Consider the following 11,373-nt stretch of genomic DNA (forward strand, 5'->3'; position numbering starts at 1 on the left):
TCCGTTTGTGATAAAAGCTTTCAGCACGAGTCACCTCTGAAGTTACACATGATTAACCGCGGTTCAACTCCACTGATTTCAATTCAAAAAGTTATTCACTGAATGAGCGCCAACTGTACAGTTTGAAATAGTTTTGATGATTATATTGATTGATTTGATGGTAATGTAAGTTTAAGACGATGGTTTTACCTGCATCTGTGCACAGTATATTGTATTCAAATGATTTCATCAATAAAAAGTAAAAGGTTTGTGTATTTCACTGGTTCATACAGTTGTACATGGCACACTTTATTCATCAGCATTAAATCCATCAGTGACTGGAGTGTGACTCAATAGTTCTTTATCTTACTTGGCAGTTTGCACTCTTTGCTGCTGCCATTGCTGGTATAGAATTGTCATCTTGTCTGACACAAACTCAAATAGGATGAAAAAGGTCCTGAGATAAAGCAATCTACACATTCTTTGGAGTCACAAACCAACAACATCCTCATCTCGATCTATAGTTCCTTCCAGTTGATCAACATTCCTGAATGTGTTCACAACTTGTCGATACTTTTTCAGATTGCCGGTGGCTTTTCTTGATCGTACCATCATCTTATCCTAATCATTGTGCTCTTGTTCATGTGTATGAGCACTTTTACCAGCTCAGCTTTAGGGAACCATGAAACAGGCCCCACCTTTGACTTTATCACACAGCTCCAACACAATATATCAGGATTGGTGCGGCAGCAAAGGGGTTGGACCTGATCACACCCGGCCCTCATACATTGTGTTACATAATGCTGTTTGGAAAATACTAAATGCTAAAAATAGTGCGGAATGAAAGAAATCTATAGAGATTAAAACAACAAATAAAATGTCAGTGAATCAAAAGACATCATGAATACTTGTGTTTTTAGTTGTAATATAACTCTTACTCTGCACTGTGTGTTATGATAGTATTTGTTATATACAATATGTGTACATAATTATTAAATTCCATGCATCAACTGGTGTTTTGCCAGTGATTGACATGAGTGAGGAATAAGTTAAAAAATAAGTTAAAAAATATATATATAAATAAGATAATCCTTTATTAGTCCCTCAGTGGGGAAATTACAGCAGCATTGCTCACAAGTAAAAAAGATAAAAATCAAGTAATATAAACTAAACAGTAATAAAATAAGACAGTAAAGAAGAATATTAAATATACCAGTATATACAGAATATACAGACGGAATAAAAAATAAGATAAATACTTAAACGTATTGGATATTGCACGGATTAGATATTGCACCAGGTGAATGATTTAAAGTCAAGCACAGCTTGAACAGCAAGAACAATGAAAACTCCTAAAGCCAACCATCCGATGGGCGACGAGTCTTCACACACTTTCTCTGGAACGCATCACAAAAAGAAAATGTAACTGCATCTCATGTTCAGCATACAGACGACACAAAGCAACAGTTAAACTCCTTTGAAGCTAATAAGACGTGAAGAACGACGTCTCACCACTGATGTGCACAAAGACGTCAGAGGAAACCCGGTGCTTGATGTCTTCCTGCTCGACGACGCAGCGATAGCGGCCCGTCTTGGTCACGGTGATGTTCAGAGCGATGTCGTAGCCGCCTCCTCTCTCTGAGGCCTGTGCTTCCTCAGCAGGAAGTGTGTTTCCATCACCGTCCTGCCATTCTACGTCAGGTTTGGGAGAAGCACCTCGAACCTCACACTCCAACAGCGCCCAGTCCTCTGCGGCATCAAGTGTTGTGACGAATGGCTTCGGAGTTGCAACTGTGAACAAAGTATGAACTGAAGATTATTAAAGACAACTGTAGACATTGTGTTTAAGAGAGTGAAAGAACAGAGAAGCGAGAAGTCTTTATCGCCGCGCAGCTTGAAGCTCCGGACCCTCGGAGAACCACATGGACAGGGATAGGTCATCGTGTGTTTACTGGATTGTTGACGTGCTATTGTGTGTGTTCATGGACCGCCGAGTGCCGTTAGCGCTGTGAAGAAACTACTGGTGTGTTCCATGCTGCTGCAATAGTGTTGTGTTAGATCAGTCGCAGCGAGTGAAGTTGGTTATTGTGACTTTATCAGTTAAAAGACCAGAACTGGACGAATCTGAGTTTTCCAGTCGGGTTTGATAAAGTAAAGTTCTTTCAGGTTTTGCTCCCCATCTTAGACACAGCTGGTACCTGATCTTGTAGATGTAAATAATTGTATGAATCCTCCTGACGGATCCCAACACGACGGATCTCCACCGTGACAAACGATCCCGCCGTCAAACGTTGAGGTTTTTAAATCTCCTTCACGTCTTTAAACAAACATTCTGTTGGACGGTTCCAGCCAGAGTCTCACCGTAAAAGACAGATCAGGAGAAAATCATTGTGATAGACGACGTCACTGAGCAGTGTGTGCCACTCCATTAATATTAATATTATGACTCAAAGCTTTAGACACAACACCTTCCCTCGAACACGACGTCCTTTAAACACTGTAGACGTAGAAATCAGTGACATCACAATCTCACCTCGTCCGTCCTTTAAGACAGATCACTGTTTAAAAGTGATGTATTTAATATATTCACTCTCCGGGGGTTCTGGGTATTCTGTGCAGGCTCCTCTGTTATTATGATTCATAAATGGTGTCAGTGGTGATTCTTGACCAGACTTCTGGAAGAATAGTTGCTTCAAATGTGACCAATGAAACAACAGAGAAGATGGAGGTTCTGAATGAGACGGAGGTCTACAGCACACACTTCACACATGATGCTCAGTGACATCATCGCTCACCTGAGCTTCCTCCTGACCGGTCCTTGAAGAGGAGCTCTGAAAGACAAACGGGAACATCGGTGATGGTTGGTGATCCATGTTGGCCGATACGCATCGTTTTCTTAGCTTTGCTTTGTTATAGCAGCTGATCTACAAGAGTCCAGACTATTCAACCGCTCTGAAGTCAGGAAACCATCAAATATTCTTCATATTTATCTTTTCACTTTACGTCTTCTATGGTCGCGATTTGTATAAAAACACTATTAGTTTTACTGATGTATTATAATGTGCTTAGAGCTTGTGTTAGGAAGTTAAACAGCTCATAATTCATCTCTAATATCTATTTTATATTCATGTGAAAACATCTTCAAACTACTGGATTTATTGCAAGTTCTCCAATTTGGCCGTCACCATCTTGTCTTTTTACAACCAGTGAACAGGAAGTGACCATATCTGGACTGAGGAGGTGTGACATGGGGTACATCCCAAGTCTCTTAATTGCATCCCCGTTTCCCTCACTTGTGTCCTTTCCTTGCGTCTTAGTCCCTCCCACCAGGGATGCATGGAGAGACGCAAGGAAACCATGCGAGGAGAGGAAACGAGGAAATGTGTTTTAAGAGGCATGAGACGTCCTTTCCTCTGAAGCATCGCGTGAAGCCTACGTCTGTGTCTGATGACGGAGGATCTGATCACAGCTGTATGTAACTCATCAAACCCGACTCTCATAGACTTCTGTAAAACCAGAGGAGTCGTCAATTTGTGGGGCTCAAACCTTGAACGGCAGCTGGAGAAACCAAACGTACATTTAAGATTAACGGTTCGATTAAAGTACTCACCAACAACAAGCTGAATGGAGAAAGTGCGAGGTGGCTGAAGAAGTGGAAAGGCACAGGTGTAGTTTCCGCCGTCAGTCTTCTTGGTATTTGTGATGATTACGGAGGCGTTGCCGTGTTTCAGTTGATCTTGGAAATGTGAGACTCGTCCTTTGAACTGCTCACTCTGACCAGCTTTGCCGTTGTCGTAACGAACACCTGCATTGTAAAAGAAAACCTCCTTCTGATCTTTCGCAGCAGCTTTCGTCCAGTCGAAGAAAGCTGCTGTGATGTTCTGCTTGATGTTCTGCTTGTCGAGGGAACATGGCAGAATGGCATCACTCCCTTCTTTGACCAACACTTTCACACCCGTCCCTGAAAGACAAAGCACATTTGAATCATCACGTTTAAATACGAGAAAGTCAGGTTAAAGAAAAATGAGAACCAGAACCATCTTTAAAATGCTAGAATGAACTGCACTCAATGTCTCAATAGAGTGGTCTCGTGTGACGTCACAGTTTTAGCTGTCGGCCATGTTGGAGTACACACAAAGCCACTGGCATGCACGGCTGAGTCGCATAACCTATCGGTGGTGAACTTTTGTGCTGTCTTTGGTTGTGGCAGCAGAGCTGATAGAGACAAGAAATCATTCTTTCGTTTGCCAGCGGTCATTACACATCAAGGAAATGACACGAAGGAGCTATCCAAGCGACGTCGCGAGAAATGGCTGTCACGCATCTCTCGAGATATAAAGGAATGGAATTTGGCGTACACTAGAGTATGTGCGGATCACTTTATAAGTGGTACGTGATTTTATTTACTAATTCGTTTGTGAACAGTATTTAATAAAGGAAATATAAATTAAACTTGGACATGAGAAGGTTACCGAAGCTTCATCGGCCGTGACAGCAGTCGGTACCAGAGACGTGTCGAGCGTGTACAACAGGCGAAACACATAGCTGCAGCCTCAGCTTTGCTTGATATGAGTTTAACGTCGGATCATGCATATGACAGCCCACCAGCAGCAGAGGATGAGGACGAGGATAAGAATAACCAAGCCAACCAGACAGACCTCGGTGGGGCCACGATTGCAGCAATGCAAGCTGAGATGCAGCGCCGACTCTCGGAAAATCAGAATTTGAAAAAGGAACTTTCCGATGAACGATCCATGTTTGATTCAGAATTTTCGAAAAATAATGATGAAAAAGTGAGATATTATACTGGACTGCCGGACTTCTCAACCCTGCAAATTATATACCATTTTATAGAACCACACATCCCATATTCTACTTGTGTAAGGACTGGGGGTGTTCACGAGATACGTGTAGATGTTGGCGTAGTTTACCGATGGAAGATAAGTAGGATCGGCACTGAAACGATCTGCACTCATCGTATAGGGATCCAAGTTACCAATAACCTTCAATTTGGCCAGGTAACGAACCTTTGATGCACTATCCAGTGATTCAAAGTATGGTATTTTCGCTGCACTTCCTTGTTTACTCGCCGCCATGTAGGATCTGTATGTACTCCAACATGGCGGACAGACCTCGTAACTAAGGAGATCGTGACGTCGGCGAGACCACTCTATAGCACTCAATCAGAAGAAAAACATGACAACAAAGAGTGAAAGCAGCTGTGATGAGAGGGTGTGAAGGGTCAACAGTTGTCCAACATTGATACCCGGTTCTAAACTTAATACGTCAGTGTGTTTTGAGTTGCTTAATACTTAGTTATTATTAATAAGGGGAGCAGCTGTGTGGTTGAACTTTATTTTGCCCTTTGCTGCTAATACTATTGTTTATTTTATACATTTGTCTGATTTAGCCATTTCACAAAGTCAGAATAATAATAGTCTTAAAGTGAGATGTAAAGACATTCAGTTATCTTTATTATATTGACTTTAAAACAGTCTGATGAGCATCAAATGAAGCAGAGAATCTGATGGTCGCTAGCTAAACCGGAAGCTAGCTAGTTAGCTAACGTTAGCGTGTGACTCGATATGTTTTATAGAACTAACGTCACTACTGATACATTAACTTTCTCACCGTGTATTATTCCAGACAACGTCAGCAGACAGCAGCACCAACACAGAAGCTCCAGAGGAGTGGAGGAAAGTTTAAAGCCCGACATGCTGTCAGGAAAAACCGCTAACAAGTAAGTTAACAGGTGAGCTTCCACTCAGCTCAGCTAACGTTCCAATAGAATTCACTTCATTTATCAAAAATGATCGTGTAATGTTTTCAGTTGATTTAATGGTGTTAAACTAAAGTTGAACTTCGTACCTTTCGAACTAAATATTGTTGTAATTATTAAAGTTAGCTTTGCCTTCACCCGAGTCGTTAAAACGATGCTAACCCCGGTGAATTAGCCGTGCGATGATTTACGAGATGTGCCGACGCTTCGAAGCGTGTGTCGAGTAATGGCGGGGGGCGTTTCCTCGAAGCGCGTATCGAGGCTTGCGTCATTTAGGGGAGGAGCCAAAAATGATGACGCCGAAGCCTCGCTGCACGGCTGTACCACGTGACTGCTTCGGGAAGTGGTACAGATTTTGCCTCTGGAGTACTGGGAGAGGCAAAAAGTCCTGTATCAAAATTGATATAGACTTGCTCTTGCGTTTTTGTGCACGCCAGCATCTTCTGTACCCTGTGAAAGGGTGTTTTCAAAGGCCGGAGAGGTTGTGTCAAAAAAAAGGAATCGTTTAAAACCAAAAACTGTTGAGAAACTGTTATTTCTGAATAAAAATGAATACAATGTCCCCTGTCCTGTACATCACTGTCCAAGTTACACAAGCATATTCAGTCCCCTCTTCCTAGTTCCACAAGCACTTTCACTGTCCTCTGCCTGCTTAAGCCCATGCCATTTTCCTAAAGTGACATAATAACATTATTACACAACCTGCCATATCATATGATACTACCATTTTGGGAAAATTTACACACACAGAATACATTCAAAAAATATTTTATTATGCACATGTGTGATAATTTATGTACAGAAATTATTTGGTCACACATTTTTGTAATTCATAGTCATTCCCAACAGCCATAACAGACACAAAATTTCAATGCATCACATTATGTGGTTCCGATACAGCTGCCTGTGATTATACACTTGGCCAGTAGGTGGTGTCGTGTGCACATGAAGCTTCGAGAAATGAACCCTTTCTCGAACCAATTGGCTGAAGTGGTTCGATGCCTCATGAGGCTTCATCTCACCATCACTACCTAATCCGTCTAAACTTCTATCCTCGTTGTAAACTCTGGGTGCTGATGGTTTTTCGGGGATATTCTCTTGTTACAGGATCGCCAAAGTTACAATCAATGCTGTCAACACATCTGGGAACGTAGTTCTGTCCTTCACAATAAGATATCACGCTTCAACAACTCCAAATTGTGCAATAAAAGCTCCCGTTTGAGTGTATACCACCACCTGCTGGATGTTTTGTTAAACTCTTCTCATGTCAATCACTGGCAAAACACCAGTTGATGCATGGAATTTAATAATTATGTACACATATTGTATATAACAAATACTATCATAACACACAGTGCAGAGTAAGAGTTATATTACAACTAAAAACACAAGTATTCATGATGTCTTTTGATTCACTGACATTTTATTTGTTGTTTTAATCTCTATAGATTTCTTTCATTCCGCACTATTTTTAGCATTTAGTATTTTCCAAACAGCATTATGTAACACAATGTATGAGGGCCGGGTGTGATCAGGTCCAACCCCTTTGCTGCCGCACCAATCCTGATATATTGTGTTGGAGCTGTGTGATAAAGTCAAAGGTGGGGCCTGTTTCATGGTTACCTAAAGCTGAGCTGGTAAAAGTGCTCATACACATGAACAAGAGCACAATGATTAGGATAAGATGATGGTACGATCAAGAAAAGCCACCGGCAATCTAAAAAAGTATCGACAAGTTGTGAACACATTCAGGAATGTTGATCAACTGGAAGGAACTATAGATCGAGATGAGGATGTTGTTGGTTTGTGACTCCAAAGAATGTGTAGATTGCTTTATCTCAGGACCTTTTTCATCCTATTTGAGTTTGTGTCAGACAAGATGACAATTCTATACCAGCAATGGCAGCAGCAAAGAGTGCAAACTGCCAAGTAAGATAAAGAAGTATTGAGTCACACTCCAGTCACTGATGGATTTAATGCTGATGAATAAAGTGTGCCATGTACAACTGTATGAACCAGTGAAATACACAAACCTTTTACTTTTTATTGATGAAATCATTTGAATACAATATACTGTGCACAGATGCAGGTAAAACCATCGTCTTAAACTTACATTACCATCAAATCAATCAATATAATCATCAAAACTATTTCAAACTGTACAGTTGGCGCTCATTCAGTGAATAACTTTTTGAATTGAAATCAGTGGAGTTGAACCGCGGTTAATCATGTGTAACTTCAGAGGTGACTCGTGCTGAAAGCTTTTATCACAAACGGAAACTTTACTGCAACCAGAACAGCTAAAGGGGATCGTTTCCTGTGTGGGTATTCATGTGTACCTTCAGATCTCTGTTGCGCACAAATCTATTACAGCAAACTGATCAGCTGAAAGGCTTTTCTCCTGTGTGGGTTCTCATGTGGTTCTGTAAAGTTCCACGCCTGTTAAAAGATTTCTTACAGACTGAGCAGCTGAAAGGATTTTCTCCTGTGTGGGTTCTCATGTGGTCCTGTAAAGTTGAACGCCTGTTAAAAGATTTCTTACAGACTGAGCAGCTGAAAGGTTTTTCTCCTGTGTGGGTTCTCATGTGGTTCTGTAAAGTTCCACGCCTGTTAAAAGATTTCTTACAGACTGAGCAGCTGAAAGGCTTTTCTCCTGTGTGGGTTCTCATGTGGTTCTGTAAATGTGAACGCTGGCTAAAAGATTTCTTACAGACTGAGCAGCTGAAAGGCTTTTCTCCTGTGTGGGTTCTCATGTGTGTCTGTAAAGCTGAACGATCGTTAAAAGATTTCTCACAGACTGAGCAGCTGAAAGGATTTTCTCCTGTGTGGGTTCTCATGTGTGTCTGTAAAGTTGAACTCTGGTTAAAATATTTCTTACAGACTGAGCAGCTGAAAGGGGTTTCTCCTGTGTGGGTTCTCATGTGTCTCTGTAAAGTTCCACGCCTGTTAAAAGATTTCTTACAGACTGAGCAGCTGAAAGGATTTTCTCCTGTGTGGGTTCTCATGTGTCTCTGTAAAGTTGAACGATCGTTAAAAGATTTCTCACAGACTGAGCAGCTGAAAGGATTTTCTCCTGTGTGGGTTCTCATGTGTGTCTGTAAAGTTGAACTCTGGTTAAAAGATTTCTTACAGACTGAGCAGCTGAAAGGTTTTTCTCCTGTGTGGGTTCTCATGTGTCTCTGTAAAGTTCCACGCCTGTTAAAAGATTTCTCACAGACTGAGCAGCTGAAAGGATTTTCTCCTGTGTGGGTTCTCATGTGTGTCTGTAAAGTTGAACTCTGGTTAAAAGATTTCTTACAGACTGAGCAGCTGAAAGGTTTTTCTCCTGTGTGGGTTCTCATGTGTCTCTGTAAAGTTCCACGCCTGTTAAAAGATTTCTTACAGACTGAGCAGCTGAAAGGATTTTCTCCTGTGTGGGTTCTCATGTGTCTCTGTAAAGCTGAACGCTGGTTAAAAGATTTCTTACAGACTGAGCAGCTGAAAGGTTTTTCTCCTGTGTGGGTTCTCATGTGTCTCTGTAAAGTTCCACGCCTGTTAAAAGATTTCTTACAGACTGAGCAGCTGAAAGGTTTTTCTCCTGTGTGGGTTCTCATGTGGTTCTGTAAATGTGAACGCTGGCTAAAAGATTTCTTACAGACTGAGCAGCTGAAAGGTTTTTCTGTGTGGGTTCTCATGTGTCTGTTCAGACTTCCACTCTCGCCAAATGTTTTCTCACACTCGGAGCATCTAAAATGTTTTTCACCAGCGCTACATCTTGAATCACTGACACGGACTTCATCAGGTTTCACATAGTTTAAACCTGACTGAGGTTCTCTGGTCTTCTTCCCATCACCACCCTCATCAGTGTCAGAAGAGTCTCCAGTCTTCTCATCAGTATCTGGTTCTGGATGTCTATCTGGATCCAAGTTCCTGTCTGGTTCTGGTCCTCCACAGTCTTCTCCATCAGCTTCTGTTCTCATCTGTTTCGTTTGTCTTTGATGAAGCTGTGAGGACTGAGCTTCCTCTTCTTCATCTTCACTCTTCACAGGAGTGAATGAGAACTTGACATCAGCCTCCTCCAGACCTTGAAGCTGCTCTCCTTCCTGACTGGTGCAGAGTTCCTCCTGTTCTTCTTTAATGTGTGGGGGCTCTGGGTCCTCCTGGTCCAGACTGGAGCTCCTCTCCTGCTGCTCAGAGGGAACCTCTTCTTTAACCAACAACAGCTGCTGGACGTCTGCAGGAAAACAGTAAACACACACAGAGGTGTTACAAAGACATTTTAGAATTGAGCAAAGAGTCTCCTGGACATACACTTCCAGAGTATCACTAGAACCAGATAATACAATAATGTAATCAACTTATGTGACCATGAACACATGAACCATTTTAAGCTGCCAACTCCATGTGGTGTTGTCAAAGAGAACAAACGTGTACTTTAAGTTGAAATATTTCCTGTCATCTAGAAGCTGAGAGAACAAATCAGCATACCTGCAAACTCATAAGAGGTGAAGGAGGTGCCCGTATACGCACCTCTCCTCTCAGTGTTTTGTGAGCCCTGTATCTTTATACTTTATTTGAACTTGTCCAGCACAGGGACGCATTATCTTCACCCACACACAAGCCAGGGTTGGGCCACATTGTGTGTGGGAGTCCTGGAGTCTCAGGGATGGGGAAGCTGCTGTTCCTGCAGGTTGCTGCACAATATCCCACCGACTAACCCGATTCACAACACAACTAGTTATAAGTTTTAAGCTACCACCTGAGTGTCAGAGCTCCCTCTTTGTACGGGGAGCGCCTCACCCGGAGATTCAAACCTTTGCTCTATGACACACGCAACACTATTGCAAATGAGCACACACACACACACACACACACACACACACACACACACACACACACACACACATAGTGCTGTTATGTTCAAAATGTCTCAAACAAAAGGTAAAGGAAAAAGCCCCCCTCCTTGTTCCAGAGGAGAAGAAGCATGCAGAGGAGAAGAGGCAGCTCCCCCCTGCCCTGCTCTCTTTCTTCCATCATTAAGCAGGGCCGAATCAGCTGGTTGAAGTTTAAATCAAAAGGAATTTAATATACTAACAAAAGAAAATGCAGTTACAAACTGAATTACACGATCAGCAGTAATATTTCATGAAATAGAGGCCCCATCCACACCACACGACAGACTGGTGTGTCCGCCTCATGGTCCAGATGAGGTCTGATTATCTCCGGGGATTCACAGTTTCTTTGTCCCTCCAAAGTCTCTGAAATGTCTCATATTACACATTCCTTAGCCCATCGATCAGCTCAGTGATTGGCTGAACCCGTCGGACTTCAGTCGGCCACTTCCTTCACCAATTCACCCCCCTTCTTGAAGGCTGTGCTCAGAAACTCTTCAGCAACATCCCCCTCTCTCTGACTTCATGGCAGTGTCATAAATTCTCTGGTTTCTCTCACAGTGCACAACAAATTCAGTAACTCTCCCTTTAGTTTAAACCTTCTATAAGTAAACATATTGAAACACATACTATCCATCGCTAGGAGCGCTTTAAAACTTAAATTCCTCACAATACGTATACGTTTAATGCCTGTAAATACCGCAAGCATATTTCTACAGTAGCGAGAACCATCGCCTATACAAA

At 42.1% G+C, this 11,373-nt stretch overlaps 1 protein-coding gene across 2 annotated transcripts; it reads right to left on the bottom strand.

Moving 5' to 3' along the window:
* Positions 1-1,159: 1,159 nt before the first annotated feature.
* On the bottom strand, positions 1,160-5,918 carry LOC306775944 (V-set and immunoglobulin domain-containing protein 1-like). Of its 2 annotated transcripts, XM_079266516.1 has the most exons (5): positions 5,611-5,918; positions 3,590-3,940; positions 2,775-2,810; positions 1,492-1,770; positions 1,160-1,376 (listed from the first exon to the last, which is right to left on the bottom strand). In XM_079266516.1, exons 1-5 carry the CDS (start codon positions 5,693-5,695, stop codon positions 1,264-1,266), a joined length of 864 nt encoding a protein of 287 aa, XP_079122642.1. In that variant the 5' UTR covers positions 5,696-5,918; the 3' UTR covers positions 1,160-1,263. The 2 variants fall into 2 exon arrangements, with proteins under 2 accessions (XP_079122642.1, XP_079122643.1); XM_079266517.1 differs by lacking the exon at positions 2,775-2,810.
* Between the last annotated feature and the right edge of the window lie 5,455 nt (positions 5,919-11,373).

This window comes from Melanostigma gelatinosum (assembly GCF_949748355.1).
Source record: "Melanostigma gelatinosum genome assembly, chromosome: 3".
Lineage (NCBI taxonomy): Eukaryota > Metazoa > Chordata > Actinopteri > Perciformes > Zoarcidae > Melanostigma > Melanostigma gelatinosum.